At 43.8% G+C, this 17500-nt stretch overlaps 1 protein-coding gene across 1 annotated transcript in view; it reads left to right on the plus strand.

Moving 5' to 3' along the window:
* The window catches only part of LOC143280408 (uncharacterized), a 126943-nt gene that overhangs the window by 56624 nt on the left and 52819 nt on the right, over window positions 1-17500 (plus strand). Inside the window, exons 3-4 of the mRNA XM_076585042.1 lie at window positions 3721-4347; window positions 4886-5684. Of these exons, the coding sequence (XP_076441157.1) occupies window positions 3721-4347; window positions 4886-5684 (1426 nt within the window). The remainder of the gene's footprint in view (window positions 1-3720; window positions 4348-4885; window positions 5685-17500) is intronic.

The raw sequence follows: 17500 nt of genomic DNA on the forward strand, positions 1-17500 counted from the left end.
AGCTTCATCAGCTGTACTCACTCATGTGGAAAGAAGAGACGATCCCCCAGGATTTCAAAGATGCATCTATCATTCACTTGTACAAGCGAAAGGGGAACCGGCAAGCCTGTGATAACCATCGGGGCATATCCTTGCTCTCCATCGCAGGCAAGATACTTGCCAGGATCCTACTTAACCGCCTCACAGCACACCTTGACCAAGGTTATTTGCCTGAGAGCCAATGTGGATTCCGGAAAGAGCGCGGAACCACTGACATGGTGTTTGCTGCAAGGCAGCTGCAAGAGAAATGTCAGGAGCAAAATGCTGATCTGTTCTCCACCTATGTCGACCTCACTAAGGCCTTCGACACCGTGAGTAGAGAGGGACTGTGGAAGATCATGGCCAAGTACGGATGCCCTCGGAAATTTATTTCCTTGGTCAGCCAATTCCATGAAGGCATGCAGGCTCGAGTCCAGGACAATGGTGAAACATCTGCTCCTTTTGCTGTCACAAATGGTGTCAAGCAAGGCTGCGTCCTGGCTCCAACGCTGTTCAGCCTCATGTTCTCTGCAATGCTTACTGATGCCTTCAGAGATGGCGATGTTGGAATCGGCCTAAAGTACCGAACAGATGGCAAGCTGTTTAACCTCAGAAGGCTTCAAGCAAAAACGAAGGTCATGACAGACATCATCAGAGACTTTTTGTTTGCTGATGATTGTGCCCTCAACGCTGGATCTGAAGCTGACATGCAACTCAGCGTCGACAAGTTTGCCACTGCCAGCAGGAACTTCGGCCTTACCATCAGCACGAGGAAAACTGAAGTTCTCCATCAGCCAGCCCCAGGGAAACCCTACGTTGAGCCCAACATCACAGTCAACGGTCAGAGACTCAGTGCGGTGGAGCGGTTCACATACCTTGGCAGCACACTGTCACGAAATGTGACAATCGACGATGAAGTGAACGTCAGGATTGCAAGAGCAAGCGCAGCTTTTGGTAGACTCAATGCAAATGTCTGGAACAGAAGAGGCATTAGTCTTGAGACCAAGCTAAAGGTCTACAGAGCAGTAGTTCTCCCCACACTACTGTACGCCTGCGAAACTTGGACAGTGTACCAACGACATGCCAAGAAGCTGAACCACTTCCACACAACATGCCTCAGGAAGCTACTGAACATCAAGTGGCAAGACAAGACCCCTGACACAGAGGTGCTCGCAAAAGCCACCCTTCCCAGCATCTTCACCATCCTGATGCAGTCCCAGCTTCGCTGGGCTGGACACGTGGGGCGCATGCCAGACCATCGGCTGCCCAAAAGGCTCTTCTATGGCGAGCTGCAACAAGGGAAGAGATCACACGGAGGTCAGAAGAAGCGCTTCAGAGATACTCTGAAAGTCTCTCTGAAAGCGTTTGATATCAACCCTGACTCCTGGGAGGAATCTGCAGTGGACCGTGACAAATGGCGCGCTGCTGTGCACAAAGGCGCCAGGTTGTGCGAGGCCAACAGGACTGCTGCAGCTGTCGAGAAGAGGCAGGCCAGAAAGTCACGGGCAAACAAGCTCCCTGACAATGATATGCCTGTCTTTGTCTGCCCCAACTGTCAGCGAACATTTCGTGCGCAGATTGGACTATTCAGCCATCTGCGCACTCACAGATAGATTCATGAGCATCCTTCCCCCCACCCCACCACCACCCTCCCCCCATCCCCCATCCCCCATCTGGATGACAACGATGGTCATCATCGATCTCGATGGACACACCATATTGTATTGTATTGTGTTGTATTGTATTGTGTTGTATTGTGTTGTGTTGTGTTGTGTCGTGTTGTATTGTAATGTAATGTATTACTCTTTTTGTCAAAACACATTTCTCTGTGTAAAATTTGGACTGCTCACCCCAGGGAGAGCGTTTCGCTACACTGAGAGCGCCACCCATTTTTTGTGGTATTTTTTTTCCCTGCGTGCAGTTTTATTTGTTTTTCCTATGGAAGTGGATTTTTCTACAGAATTTTACCAGGGACAATCCTTTTGTTGCCGTGGGTTCTTTTACGTGCGCTAAGTGCATGATGCATACGGGACCTCGGTTTATCGTCTCATCCGAATGATTAGCGTCCAGACAACCACTCAAGGTCTAGTGGAGGGGGCAGGGGGGAATACTGGAGACTGTGCCGGGATTCGAACCAGTGCGCTCAGAGTCTCTCGCTTCCTAGGCGGACGCATTACCTCTAGGCCATCACTATCACTAGCTCTCACATTGTGGATTGTTGTGCTCTTGGGAAAGGCACTTTAGACCGGTTTTCCTCGCCCCACCCAGGCGCGAATGGAGATACCTGACGTCGAATGGAGACGGTTAAAACCACTGAAGGAAAGGACTGAGCTCCCGCCTTCCTGTGTAGTGGACATGAATTCGCTGCCCCTTGGCTGTACTAGGTTATTATGGGACCTTTTAACCATTTTTGTTGACCCCTTTCATTTAATTCCTGCGCTGCTCCCTTCCATCGTATCTCTCCTCTGTGCTGGAAACCAGTTCTGAAAAAACCCTGCTTAAAGTCTCGAGGACCAGTCTGAAATGTGCAGGGAATAGATCTTTTAGGCTAAAGTTCCCCCAAGTTTGGGAATTATATGCCATCGTCTCTCAGAAACGCTCCTGGTCTCCGCCGTTCCTTTGAGTCAGATCTGAAAAATTACCATGTCCTTAATCATTTCTGTTCTGAGCACAAAGGACAAAGCAAAGGCTCTTTGTCAGTAAATATTTCAGTCTTGGTGTTCAAATCGAACCCTAACTTCTTCCTTATTCATGTTCTCTCCTCCTCTTCCTCCTCCTCCTCTTCCTCCTCCTCTTCCCTCCTCCTCCTCTTCCTCCTCCTCTTCCTCCTCCTCCTCTTCCTCCTCTTCCTCCACCTCTTCCTCCTCCTCTTCCTCTTCCTTCTCCTCCTCCTCTTCCTCCACCTCTTCTCCTCCTCCTCCTCTTCCTCCTCCTCTTCCTTCTCCTCTTCCTCCTCCTCCCTTCTCTTCTTCTCCTCTTCCTCTTCCTCCTCTTCTCTCCTCCTCTTCCTCCTCCTCCTCTTCCTCCTCCTCTTCCTCCTCCTCCTCTTCCTCCTCCTCCTCTTCCTCCTCTTCCTCCACCTCTTCCTCCTCCTCCTCTTCCTTCTCTTCCTCCTTTTCCTCCTCCTCTTCCTCCTCCTCTTCCTTCTCCTCCTCCTCTTCCTTCTCCTCCTCCTCTTCCTCTTCCTTCTCCTCCTCCTCCTCTTCCTTCTCCTCCTCCTCCTCCTCTTCCTTCTTATGATGATTCTCTCCCCTGTGATGTCTTGCCCCTCCATTCATGGCATCCTTTATTAAGTACATTAAAAAACCCAGTCATTTACAAGCAGTCTCCACAGAATTAAGGCACTCCATTATATATCTGTATTGCCACTTTTTCTTTTACTCCACGTGTGTGTGTGTGTGTGTGTGTGTGTGTGTGTGTGTGTGTGTTGTGTGTGTGCTTTATGCCTGACTAACGTGTTATTGTGAAGTACCTCGTGAGGCTTTGAAAACGCTGTGTAAATGCACTACAGTTAATAACAACATCAACTACTACTACTACTACACTACTGTTGTTGCTGCAGTCACTGCTGCTGCTGCTGCTACTAATATTCTTCTTCTTCTTATTGTTATTATTATTATATTCTTCAATTAATCAATTTACTCATCGATTGATTTGATTTGATTTGATGTTTTTAATTTTCTTTTTATGTCTGTTTTTCAGATCGACAGGTGACGCTCATTCGGCGCCGTTCGTGGGCCGGTCCGTGGTGACGTCACGGATGACGGAACCGGAGCTGCGGCAGCTGCTGGAAGAGACGGCGCTGAGCGAGCGGAAGATGGTGGTGCTGCACTGCCGGCCCTCCCTCTCCCTCCGCATCCTGGGGCAGGCGCAGGACATGAGCCTCTTGGGCGCCGGCTCCAGCTCCGCCTGGTTCCTGAGCGAGACGGCCATGGTGTATGACAGCCAGGACCTCAAGAGGCTTCCTCCAGGACTGCTGGGCATCAAGGCCTTCCACCAGAACGGCACGGCAGGCTTTCTGGAGTCAGCCACCAGAACTATCCGCTGTGCCTACGCATGTATACGGCTGGGTTGTGTTGGGGACGTTTTCCGTCCAGATGTGCCTTGGGGTTCCTCTTCTTTTTCTTCTTCTTCTGCTCCTTCTTTCCCTTCTTCTTCTTCTTCTTCTTCGTCGTCGTCGTCGTCGTCGGTGTCGTCGTCTGGCGAAGGTGATGTGACGTCTTCGTCGTTGCTGCCTCCAACGTCGTCGGAAGCTGAGGGTGTGTCTTCAGTTCCGCTGACAGAGAGGTTTCGGATCAGTTGCAGTCATACTGCCGGCTACTTTACCAAGTAAGTCATCAGGAGATAGATGGATAGATGGAAAAATATGTTTGAAGGGAGAGAGGGAATTAGGGAAGGAGGGAGTGAGTGAGTGTGAGGTATGTGGTGAAGAAGATATATATATATATATATATATATATATATATATATATATATATATATATATATATATATATATATATATATATATATATATATATATATATATAAAATTTAGATTTATGTTTTGACCTGTGGGCTATCATTGAAGAAAAACAAGAAAAGAACTGAACTGGATGTTTAAGAGTATATCAGAACCGTTGTTTAGCTTTGGAAATAAAGCGCAGGGCAAAAACTTTTTTTCTCGTATTTTTATGTTATTTATATTATGTGAATATGCAACGGAAACTGAAATTGCAGATTGAAGCTATAATAAACTGCTGCCGGCCTCTTCCTCTCTGACCTACTTAAGTTCTTTACTCTTTTTTTTTTCTTTTACATCATTCATCATACCTTGCACATTCATTTTACGTCATTTTACACCATTTTCTGTTCTCTCTCTCCATAGATGTGTCCGCTACTCCCCCCTCTGCCAGCAGCAGCCAACAGTCACCACCACCACCACCACCACCAACAGTCCCAGACCTCCACTCCTTCGCACCTCCACCTTGCAGGGCAGCACCGCCTTCCACCTCCTCAACCTCGTCAGCAGCACGGGCCGGGAGGAACGCGTATGGGAGAGCGTGGGCACCATGTCGGCCGGCGGACACACGGACCTGAAGACGGTGCTGTGGCCTGGGTCCCCATCCGCCGACCTGAGCCCCGTGACTGCCGCCCGGGTGGAGGTGGGGGTGGGGGTGGGGGCCGTGAAGACTTACCGGGTGGTCACTCGGCCTGCCAAGCCCTTCGTGTTCGTGGAGGGTCCGGTGGTCACGCGGGAGGCGTGCCTGATGGACGTGCCCTGTCTGATGCTGCCCAACAGCTCCACGCAGCACGTGCAGTCCGCCGTGGACCACTTCCTCAGCGGGGAGGAACCTGACGGCGTGGACTACCGGCTGTTCTGCTGCAAAGGAATCAGCATCGACATCCTGAACAGGCTGTCCGACGACCTGTCCTTCCAGTTCGTCGTTTACCTCGTCAACGATTCCGACTACGGTAACTTCATCGACGACCGGTGGACGGGGATGGTCGGCGACATTCTGAGCGGGTCGGCGGACCTGGTGGTCGGGGCGTTCAGCATGACGTCATCCCGCATGGGCGTCATCTCCTTCACGGAGCCCTTCTACCAGAACGAGTTCTCCATGGTCAGCGGGGAAGACGGGCACGCGCCGTCCATATGGGCTTTCCTCAACCCTTTCTCCGCTCAGGTGAGAAGGGTTAGATGTGTTTCCACTGGGGCGTCCTGTACAGATAGTCAGCCTGTTGTGCAAATGACCCCGAGTTTGTAAAGCGCTTAGAGCTTGGTCTCCGACCGAGGATAGGTGTTATATATTCATCAAGTATTTGAAAAATCAAATCAAATCTGTCCGTTTTTTTGTTGTTTCGGGGGTGGGGTGAGGATTGTTTTCTGTGACGGAAATTTGTGTGGTTTCTGTGTTCTGTTATTGATATGCACTTTGATGGGTTGTTTACAAAACATCAAAGATTAATGTCTTGTAAGTATAGTTGGAAAAACATTGTCATAAAATATTTGTAGGACTTCATATTTTTTCCAAAATGTTACTGAGACTGATTTTCAGATGCATGGTTCATGATAATTTGCAGCTCTTGAATTTCTTTGGTTCATTCAGAAAAAAATATGTACATAGGGATTGCTACGTTTTCTGTTGAGGTACAATTTGAAGAATTACATTTTTTTTCTTCAGTGTCAGTGCTCCTAATATTTCCTCCGTCTTGTGGTCAGGAGCAATGGTTGGATGGGGTTTTGTGTTTGGCTGATGTTGAAAGTCACCGTTCATAGTGTGCATTGCGTAGTTTTCTGTAGTTGTTTTGTTTTTTTGTTTTTTTAAGATGGGTTCTTGTTGTGTAATGTCAGTCTTGACTTCTACCAGTAGTTTCGCTCATTGTACGAGACAAGAGTTCTGTGGTGATCAGTGTTCTGTCTGACACAAGAGACACACTAACCATGGTAGATTGTATTACCTATTATCTGACTGGCGCAGCTAGCTGTCAAGTCTAACAATACAATTATACAGACAGCCGGTCACAGAACTAGATACGATCTACGCTAGAGGTAGGAGTTAACCTGTGATCGACATCAAATGATTTCATTGAGCACATTACCGATAAAACACAATATACAAATGGAACAGAAGTTGGACTTACCATGAAAAGTGATGGCCTAGAGGTAACGTGTCCGCCTAGGAAGCGAGAGAATCTGAGCGCGCTGGTTCGAAACAAGGCTCAGCTGCCGATATTTTCTCCCCCTTCCACTAGACCTCGAGTGGTGGTCTGGACGCTAGTCATTTGGATGAGACGATAAACTGAGGTCCCGTGTGCAGCATGCACACGTAAAAGAACCCACCGCAACAGAAGGGTTGTTCCTGACAAAATTCTGTAGAAAAATCCACTTCGATAGGAAAAACAAATAAAACGGCACGCAGGAAAAAAATACCAAAAAAATGGGTGGCGCTGTAGTGTAACGACGCGCTCTCCCTGGGGAGAGCAGCCCGAATTTCACACATAGAAATCTGTTGTGATAAAAAGAAATACAAATACAAATACAACAAAATATTATAAAAAAAAACAACCCAAAACAAAACAAAACGAAACAGAACAGAATCCCCAAAGTAAGTAAAAGAGAAGCGACCAAAAAGAAACAGAAAAAAACTAAACACCACGAATGTGAAAAACAAAACAAAACAAAACAAAACAAGCAAAACAAACGATCAAATATTAAAGGGTGTTTTCTCATTACCGATGGCGCTGAGAAGCTTTAAAAGTTAATGGTCCGATCGAAAAGAACTCCCAGAGGTGGTTTGTCTGACGTGTCATCAGCCCAAGTTTCCATTGCATGCTGGCCTTGATTCATTCACTTCCGGTGCCTGCTGACCGGCGCTAGCCTGAGAGAGAGAGAGAGAGAGAGAGAGAGATGACTGAGACTAGGCTGCCCTGGTTTATGTGTGTGCGATGGACTGTCGTGGAATTCTGTGTGAAATGATTATCATCACTGAAAATCTTAAATAATTATGTCTTCCCGGAAGTGTTCCTGGAATCATCTCACGTTAATTTCTGCAGAGTTCTCTTTCACTCTTTCCGTCTGTTTGGAAGCCCATTCACCCTTCTGTTACACACACACATACACGCACGCACACACACACACACACACACACACACACACACACACACACGAACGCACAAATAAATACATAGATACACACAGATAGATAGATAGAGAGAGAGAGAGAGACAGACAGACAGACAGACAGACAGACAGACAGAGACAGATAAAGGCAGAAAGAAAGAGAGAGAATTAGTGATGTATGGGAGGGAGAGAGAAAGAGAGAGGAGGTGGAGTGAGAGAGAAGGAAGAAGAAAGAGGGAGGGAGAGAAAGACTGAAAGAATAAAAAGAATAAGAGACAGACAGACAGACAGACAGACAGACAGACAGAGACAATGTTCAGGTGGTTTTGTTGTGAAAAACAAAACAGATCACCTGGAAAACGGATCCCTTGGTCACAGACAACAGGATCCATCCACAGCAGGAAAGGGGCAGAGAACAAGAGTGGTGGTGTGTTGATGGCGCCACTGATATTACCAGATTTGCAACACTCAGCTTAGAGAGTTCTTTTTTTAAAATCTGACCTGGAGTTGAACACGTAAAATGTTTCTGTGTGTTAAAGTGATTGCGTAGTCCCATAGTTTATTTTGTAAAAAAAAACAACCTACAGAGGGAGTAATTTGCACAGTTATGTTTTGAAAACAAAGCAAACAAACAAAAACCAACCAACCAACCAAACAACAACAACAACAACAACAACAACAACAACAGTTATATTGTAGGATTTCACATTTCCATCACTAAGAAATATCGAAACTTCATGAAGCAGGGGTTCGTCTCTCTTCAGTTTCTGGTAAGTTACTCAGCTAAGGCGGACTGTAAGATGTAAGTTTTATGTTAATGTTTTTGCTTCTTTTTATTTTTTATTTTTTAAATTTTTTTTAAGAGTACAAAAGTACAAAAGAAGATATTCTAACGAAAGGTCTAAACTCCTGCGGAGGAAAAGCCAGCAACAAAAAGAGACAACTATAAAACACTCCAATCTAACGCAAAGACTGCCCCCCCCCCACCCCCCCCTTTTAACGACGCAGCTCAGTGGCTTTGAAGTTAATTGTTCTATCGACAGTATCTCCCAAGCACTTTGTCTGACGTGTCATCAGCCCAAGTTTCCATTGCTTGCTGGCCTTGTTTCATTCACTTCCGGTGTCTGCTGACTGAAGCCAGCTTCAGAGAGAGAGACAGAGACAGAGATACAGAGAGAACCAACACAGAGAGTGCTGCCTTGGTTTGTCTGCAAAGGGTTGCCTTAGAAATTTGTGTAAAATGATTTTTTTTTCACATTCTCATTAATCGTTTCTTTCCGTTTTGATTTCATAGGTACGTGCCCATCCATTCTGAAGCTGAGAGCAAGAGAGAGAGAGAGAGAGACAGAGAGAGAAATGGGGGGGGGGGGGGGACGAAACGAAACGAAATTTAATCAAGTAAATGAGAAGTTATCGACAAGCTTTCTTCCATCCAGCCATAAGAGAGAGAGAGAGAGAGAGAGAGAGAACACAAACGTACAAACGAAACAAAGAAAAAAATACAACTGCATCGGAAAACGAAACATAATTATTTTAATGTTATTACCAAGGAAACATGGACACCCCAGAGAGAGAGAGAGAGAGAGAGAGAAGTCTTGATGGTGGAGAACAACAGGGGGAAAAAACATAAAGGAAACCGGATCTTCAGGTCAGAGATGGGATCGATCCACAGCCGGAAATGGGACAGGGACTCAAGTAATGAGTGGCGGTGTGCTGACGGGACCACGGGGAATTCTAGATTAGCAACACTCAGCTCAGAGAATTGGGCTCCCGCTCATCGAGAACTGAACATTCTGAATGTTCTTCTGCTTTAAGTGCCCGCTCAACAAATTTCATTGTGATGAAAAACCATTTAGAAATCAGTGTGGCAAGCGAATCATTTATAGGGGGTTTTATTTTGAAAAAAAAAGAAGAAAAAAAAAAAGGAAAGTCATGGATTTCTCGTTGTGTCACCGGTGTTTGTAGTAAATGTCCAGGCTTCGTGGAACAGGGATTTGTCTTTTGTTGAATTTTCCAACAGTTTTCTTGTCAGGAAACGTGTGTTATAAACCTTAACATGATATTTTGATGTTGTGTCTGATTCGGGGGGTGATTGGGTTTCAGTTCCATAGTGTTCTGTGTTCAATTTTATAGTGTTCTGTGTTCAGTTTTATAGTGTTCAGTGTTTAGTTTCATAGTGTTCTGTGTTCAATTTTATAGTGTTCAGTGTTTAGTTTCATAGTGTTCAGTGTTCAGTTTCATAGTGTTCAGTGTTCAATTTTATAGTGTTCAGTGTTCAGATTCATAGTGTTCTGTGTTCAATTTTATAGTGTTCAGTGTTCAGTTTCATAGTGTTCTGTGTTCAATTTTATAGTGTTCAGTGTTCAGTTTCATAGTGTTCTGTGTTCAGTTTTATAGTGTTCAGTGTTCAGTTTCATAGTGTTCAGTGTTCAGTTTCATAGTGTTCAGTTTCATATTGTTCAGTGTTCAGCTTCATAGTGTTCAGTTTCATAGTGTTCAGTGTTCAGTTTCATAGTGTTCAGTGTTCAGTTTCATAGTGTTCAGTTCAGTTTCATAGTGTTCAGTGTTCAGTTTCATAGTGTTCAGTGTTCAGTTTCATAGTGTTCAGTTCAGTTTCATAGTGTTCAGTGTTCAGTTTCATAGTGTTCAGTTCAGTTTCATAGTGTTCAGTTTCATAGTGTTCAGTTCAGTTTCATAGTGTTCAGTTTTATAGTGTTCAGTTCAGTTTCATAGTGTTCAGTGTTCAATTTCATAGCGTTTTATCACAGTGTTCAGTTCAATTGTATAGTGTTCTGTGTTCAGTCTTATAGTGTTGTGTGTTCAGTTTCATAGCGTTCTGTGTTCAGTCTTATAGTGTTGTGTGTTCAGTTTCATAGTGTTCAGTGTTCAGTTTCATAGTGTTCAGTTCAGTTTCATAGCGTTCTGTGTTCAGTTTTATCACAGTGTTCAGTTCAGTTGTATATTGTTCTGTGTTCAGTCTTATAGTGTTGTGTGTTCAGTTTCATAGCGTTCTGTGTTCAGTTTCATCACAGTGTTCAGTTCAGTTGTATATTGTTCTGTGTTCAGTCTTATAGTGTTGTGTGTTCAGTTTCATAGCGTTCTGTATTCAGTTTCATCACAGTGTTCAGTTCAGTTGTATAGTGTTCTGTGTTCAGTCTTATAGTGTTGTGTGTTCAGTTTCATAGCATTCTGTGTTCAGTTTTATCACAGTGTTCAGTTCAGTTGTATAGTGTTCTGTGTTCAGTCTTATAGTGTTGTGTGTTCAGTTTCATAGCGTTCTGTGTTCAGTCTTATAGTGTTGTGTGTTCAGTTTCATAGTGTTCTGTGTTCAGTCTTATAGTGTTGTGTGTTCAGTTTCATAGCGTTCTGTGTTCAGTCTTATAGTGTTTTGTGTTCAGTTTCATAGCGTTCTGTGTTCAGTCTTATAGTGTTGTGTGTTCAGTTTCATAGCGTTCTGTGTTCAGTCTTATAGTGTTGTGTGTTCAGTTTCATAGCGTTCCCTGTGCCCCTGTTTAGAATCGTTATTGTTTGTGTTCTTAAAGTCCTTTTCTCTTACCGGGCACAACACCAAGTCTTACTTTTCGCGCTGATTCCGACTCTAACGGGTCACATGCACATTCAGTCTGTTGCGCTCTCTGCGCCATTTCCTGTCTGTCGTTTCACCAGCCTTACAAATCACGCGCAGTCCATCCAGCGCGAAACAGGCGCGCCATTGATCACACCGTGTGGCATTCCGGTAACAAGTCGTTATGTCCCCGCGCTGTGGCAATGGATACCAAGCTAGCCATCTGTCATCGTGATCCGTATTGGGCTCCATCCCAGGCTGAGACAGTGACTGATTCCACCCCCCCCCCCCCCCCCCGACCCCCCCCCCCCTCTCTCTCTCTCTGAATTTTATTAATCTGAGTGGTGTTCGTGCATACGATCAATTATTTATGAACTTTATTAGTTACTCTATTTATTATAATCATTATTATTATTTTTATTATTATTGAATATTATTATTATCATTATATTTATTTTATTTTTTGTACAATTATGATTTTCATTTTTGTTTGTCTATGTTGTGATTATATACGTAAGTATATTTCTCTATTAAGAGATTATAAAGTTATTCCTATCTTTTCTTATCTTGTTTTTATATTTTTTTTACGATATATTTCGTCGTTTTGTTGTAAAAGAATTGCTTATAAGGAACTGACTTGAGTTATACACACTTAATTATCCCTTCGTTAGTTTCTCAGTGTCAAAAGTACCAGCTTACTGCGGCCGTGTATGTATAATTTGTGTTTTTTAGAGTGTTATTTTTGTCTTAAACTTGTGATCTTGTGTTGTCCTATCCTGATTATTTTTGCGTCATATCCGTTGCAAAACTTTGATCATTAATGTATTTTTAGAAGAGGAAATCTACTTGTTCGTTCGTTCCCATTTTTTATGTTTTGGAAGAAGGTGGCAGAATGGCTAAGCACGTTTTTTCTGCTAAAACAGTGTCTGTGAGGGTCTGGGTTCCATTCCCACTCTCACCGTTTCCCCCAAGTTTAACTGCAAAATCAAAGTGAGCGTCGGTTTATTCGGATGAGAAAAAAAAGAAGAAAAAAAGCCGAGGTCCCGTGTGCAGCATATGACTTGGCACACTGAAAAAGAACTATTGGCAACGAAGGCGCTGTCCTCTGGCAGAAATATGTAGAAGAAATCCACTCTGATGGGTGCACACATATAATATTGATGTGCATGCACTCAGTGCCTGATAGGTGCACTCAATGCCTGATAGGTGCACACATATAATATTGGTGTGCATGCACTCAGTGCCTGATAGGTGCACTCAGTGCCTGATAGGTGCACTCAATGCCTGATAGGTGCACACATATAATATTGGTGTGCATGCACTCAGTGCCTGATAGGTGCACTCAGTGCCTGATAGGTGCACTCAGTGCCTGACAGGTGCACACATATAATATTGATGTGCATGCACTCAGTGCCTGACAGGTGCACACAGTGCCTGACAGGTGCACACATATAATATTGATGTGCATGCACTCAGTGCCTGACAGGTGCACACATATAATATTGATGTGCATGCACTCAGTGCCTGACAGGTGCACACATATAATATTGATGTGTATGCACTCAGTGCCTGATAGGTGCACACATATAATATTTCTGTGCGTGCACTCAGTGCCTGATAGGTGCACACATATAATATTGATGTGCATGCACTCAATGCCTGATAGGTGCACACATATATTTCTGTGCATGCACTCAGTGCCTGATAGGTGCACTCAACGCCTGACAGGTGCACACATATAATATTGATGTGCATGCACTCAGTGCCTGATAGGTGCACACATATAATATTTCTGTGCATGCACTCAATGCCTGACAGGTGCACACATATAATATTTCTGTGCATGCACTCAGTGCCTGATAGGTGCACACATATATTTCTGTGCATGCACTCAGTGCCTGATAGGTGCACACATATAATATTTCTGTGCATGCACTCAATGCCTGACAGGTGCACACATATAATATTTCTGTGCATGCACTCAGTGCCTGACAGGTGCACACATATAATATTGATGTGCATGCACTCAGTGCCTGATGATAGGTGCACACATATAATATTTCTGTGCATGCACTCAGTGCCTGATAGGTGCACACATATAATATTTCTGTGCATGCACTCAGTGCCTGACAGGTGCACACATATAATATTTCTGTCCATGCACTCAGTGCCTGATAGGTGCACACATATAATATTGATGTGCATGCACTCAGTGCCTGATAGGTGCACACATATAATATTTCTGTGCATGCACTCAGTGCCTGACAGGTGCACACATATAATATTTCTGTGCATGCCTGACAGGTGCACACATATAATATTTCTGTGCATGCACTCAGTGCCTGACAGGTGCACACATATAATATTTCTGTGCATGCCTGACAGGTGCACACATATAATATTTCTGTGCATGCACTCAGTGCCTGATAGGTGCACACATATAATATTTCTGTGCATGCACTCAGTGCCTGATAGGTGCACACATATAATATTGGTGTGCATGCACTCAATGCCTGATAGGTGCACACATACAATATTTCTGTGCATGCAGTCAATGCCTGACAGGTGCACACATATAATATTTCTGTGCATGCCTGACAGGTGCACACATATAATATTTCTGTGCATGCACTCAATGCCTGATAGGTGCACACATATAATATTTCTGTGCATGCACTCAGTGCCTGACAGGTGCACTCATATAATATTTCTGTGCATGTACTCAGTGCCTGATAGGTGCACTCAGTGCCTGATAGGTGCACACATATAATATTGATGTGCATGCACTCAGTGCCTGACAGGTGCACTCATATAATATTTCTGTGCATGTACTCAGTGCCTGATAGGTGCACTCAGTGCCTGACAGGTGCACACATATAATATTGATGTGCATGCACTCAGTGCCTGACAGGTGCACACATATAATATTGATGTGCATGCACTCAGTGCCTGATAGGTGCACACATATAATATTTCTGTCCATGCACTCAGTGCCTGATAGGTGCACACATATAATATTGATGTGCATGCACTCAGTGCCTGATAGGTGCACACATATAATATTGATGTGCATGCACTCAGTGCCTGACAGGTGCACACATATAATATTGATGTGCATGCACTCAGTGCCTGACAGGTGCACACATATAATATTGATGTGCATGCACTCAATGCCTGATAGGTGCACTCAGTGCCTGACAGGTGCACACATATAATATTGATGTGCATGCCTGACAGGTGCACACATATAATATTTCTGTGCATGCACTCAATGCCTGATAGGTGCACTCAGTGCCTGACAGGTCCACACATATAATATTTCTGTGCATGCCTGACAGGTGCACACATATAATATTTCTGTGCATGCACTCAATGCCTGATAGGTGCACTCAATGCCTGATAGGTGCACTCAATGCCTGATAGGTGCACTCAATGCCTGATAGGTGCACTCAGTGCCTGATAGGTGCACTCAGTGCCTGACAGGTGCACACATACAATATTTCTGTGCATGCACTCAATGCCTGACAGGTGCACACATATAATATTTCTGTGCATGCCTGATAGGTGCACACATACAATATTTCTGTGCATGCACTCAATGCCTGACTAGCGCGTTGGGTTATGCTCCTGGTCAGACATCTGTCTAGCAGATGTGTAGCGTATATGGATTTGTCCGAACGCAGTGTGCTCTAAGAATTTTTAAGGATATTCAGGAGCAACATTAACTTACACTTTTAAAAATAACAACATTTTTTGTTGGTTTTGTTTTTAATGAGCGGTGTCATTTTCTCGATGCATTTTGTTCAGGTTTCAGAAAGCAGATTAAATACGATTGTAGTTTTTATTGTTCTTGTCGGGTGAGGGGCTGGGCGGTTGGGGGGGGGGGGGGGGGGGGCGGAGGAGCGCATGGGGGAAGGGGGGGATTGGGGAATGGGGAGGGGGAGGTGTTCGAGGGTTGTGGGTGTTACTTGAGGGCCGACCAAAATGACACTGGCAGTGTTACACTTCTTCTTCTTCTGTTTCTCTCTCTCACTCTCTCTCTCCCCCACCCATGGGCGAAACAGGGTCCGGAGACCCTCATGGTTTATTCATGAGAGAACTGGAAGGTTGCCTGTCTTGCTTCAACAATGAATCATTCGCATGCACACCTCTTGTCCCGGGGTGCATGATCGATTGTCATTAGGTCACACTGGTGAACAGGTGTCCTTGTTCACAGGTCTTGAAAGCTGTTTGTGTGGTGGGTGCAGGTGAGGTGGCGGTGCAATTAAGCAGGGTGTGCACTAGCTCGTACATAAAATATGTATTTTGACATCGGTCAAAGCGTGTATAACCCCCCCCCCCGTGCACCCCCCCTCCCCCCCAAAAAAAACAACAAAAACAAACACACACAAAAACCCAAGCTGTGGGTTGTGAAATAATTCTCAGTTTGATGAGAAGTGTCGTCCTTTCGGATCACAGTGTTCTCTTTCTTCAGGGGCGCTGGTTAGCGGACATCAGTCTGTCGTTGTTTTTCTTGTTGACTCACTTGTGTAAACAAAGTGAGTCTATGTTTTAACCCGGTGTTCGGTTGTCTGTCTGTGTGTGTGTGTGTGTGTGTGTGTGTGTGTGTGTGGTAAACTTTAACATTGACATTTTCTCTGCAAATACTTTGTCAGTTGACACTAAATTTGGCATAAAAATAGGAAAAATTCAGTTCTTTCTAGTCATCTTGTTTAAAACAATATTACACCTGTGGGATGGGCACAAAAAATAAAAAAGAAGCCTAATTATATGCAAACTGCATTTACTGTTATATTTATATTTTTTGTATTCTCTAAACTTGGCACTTTGACCTCTTATCCTGACACAACAACAAGAGGAGTCATTATTATCATTTTTTGTTCAAACAGGAACTTCTTTTGCTGAGCATGGAATTTTTATTTATTTTGCAAACGTTTTGGTGCAGATACTAAAAAAGGGAAATTACTCTGTAATTAATGCTAGGGGACTTGATTTATCACAAGTGAGTCTTGAAGGCCTTGCCTCTCTTGTTTTGTTTTGTTTTTGTTTGTTGTTGTGTTGTTTTGTTTTGTTTTGTTTTGTTTGTTTTTAGTCATTTCTGATCATTGTTTTGTTCAAAGTGAAACATGTGCTTACTTTTGACGGGTGTGTTTCTGTTTTAATTTTCGTTTCATTTCTCCATCTCTTTATGGTTTGTTTCTGTGTATGGTTTTAAAAAAAATTCAAATCACAGTCAAACTGAGCGTGTTTATCGTTTTATGTTCGATTCACTATGTACAGGTGTGATAAGCAATTGACGGTTCACTGTGTACAACAGGTATGACAATCATTTAACTGTTCACTGTGTACAGGTGTGATAAGCAATTGACGGTTCACTGTGTACAGGTGTGATAAGCAATTGACGGTTCACTGTGTACAACAGGTATGACAATCATTTAACTGTTCACTGTGTACAGGTGTGATAAGCAATTGACGGTTCACTGTGTACAGGTGTGATAAGCAATTGACGGTTCACTGTGTACAGGTGTGATAAGTAATTGACGGTTCACTGTGTACAACAGGTATGACAATCATTTAACTGTTCACTGTGTACAGGTGTGATAAGCAATTGACGGTTCACTGTGTACAGGTGTGATAAGTAATTGACGGTTCACTGTGTACAACAGGTATGACAATCATTTAACTGTTCACTGTGTACAACAGGTGTGACAATCATTTAACTGTTCACTGTGTACAACAGGTATGACAGTCATTTAACTGTTCACTGTGTACAACAGGTGTGACAATCATTTAACTGTTCACTGTGTACAACAGGTATGACAGTCATTTAACTGTTCACTGTGTACAACAGGTATGACAATCATTTAACTGTTCACTGTGTACAACAGGTGTGACAATCATTTAACTGTTCACTGCGTACAACAGGTGTGACAATCATTTAACTGTTCACTGTGTACAACAGGTGTGACAATAATTTAACTGTTCACTGTGTACAACAGGTATGACAATCATTTAACTGTTCACTGTGTACAACAGGTGTGACAATCATTTAACTGTTCACTGTGTACAACAGGTATGACAGTCATTGAACTGTTCACTGTGTACAACAGGTGTGACAATCATTTAACTGTTCACTGTGTACAACAGGTGTGACAATCATTTAACTGTTCACTGTGTACAACAGGTATGACAGTCATTTAACTGTTCACTGTGTACAACAGGTGTGACAATCATTTAACTGTTCACTGTGTACAACAGGTGTGACAATCATTTAACTGTTCACTGTGTACAACAGGTGTGACAATCATTTAACT

Source organism: Babylonia areolata, chromosome 3 (genome assembly GCF_041734735.1).
Source record: "Babylonia areolata isolate BAREFJ2019XMU chromosome 3, ASM4173473v1, whole genome shotgun sequence".
Taxonomy (NCBI): Eukaryota; Metazoa; Mollusca; class Gastropoda; order Neogastropoda; family Buccinidae; genus Babylonia; species Babylonia areolata.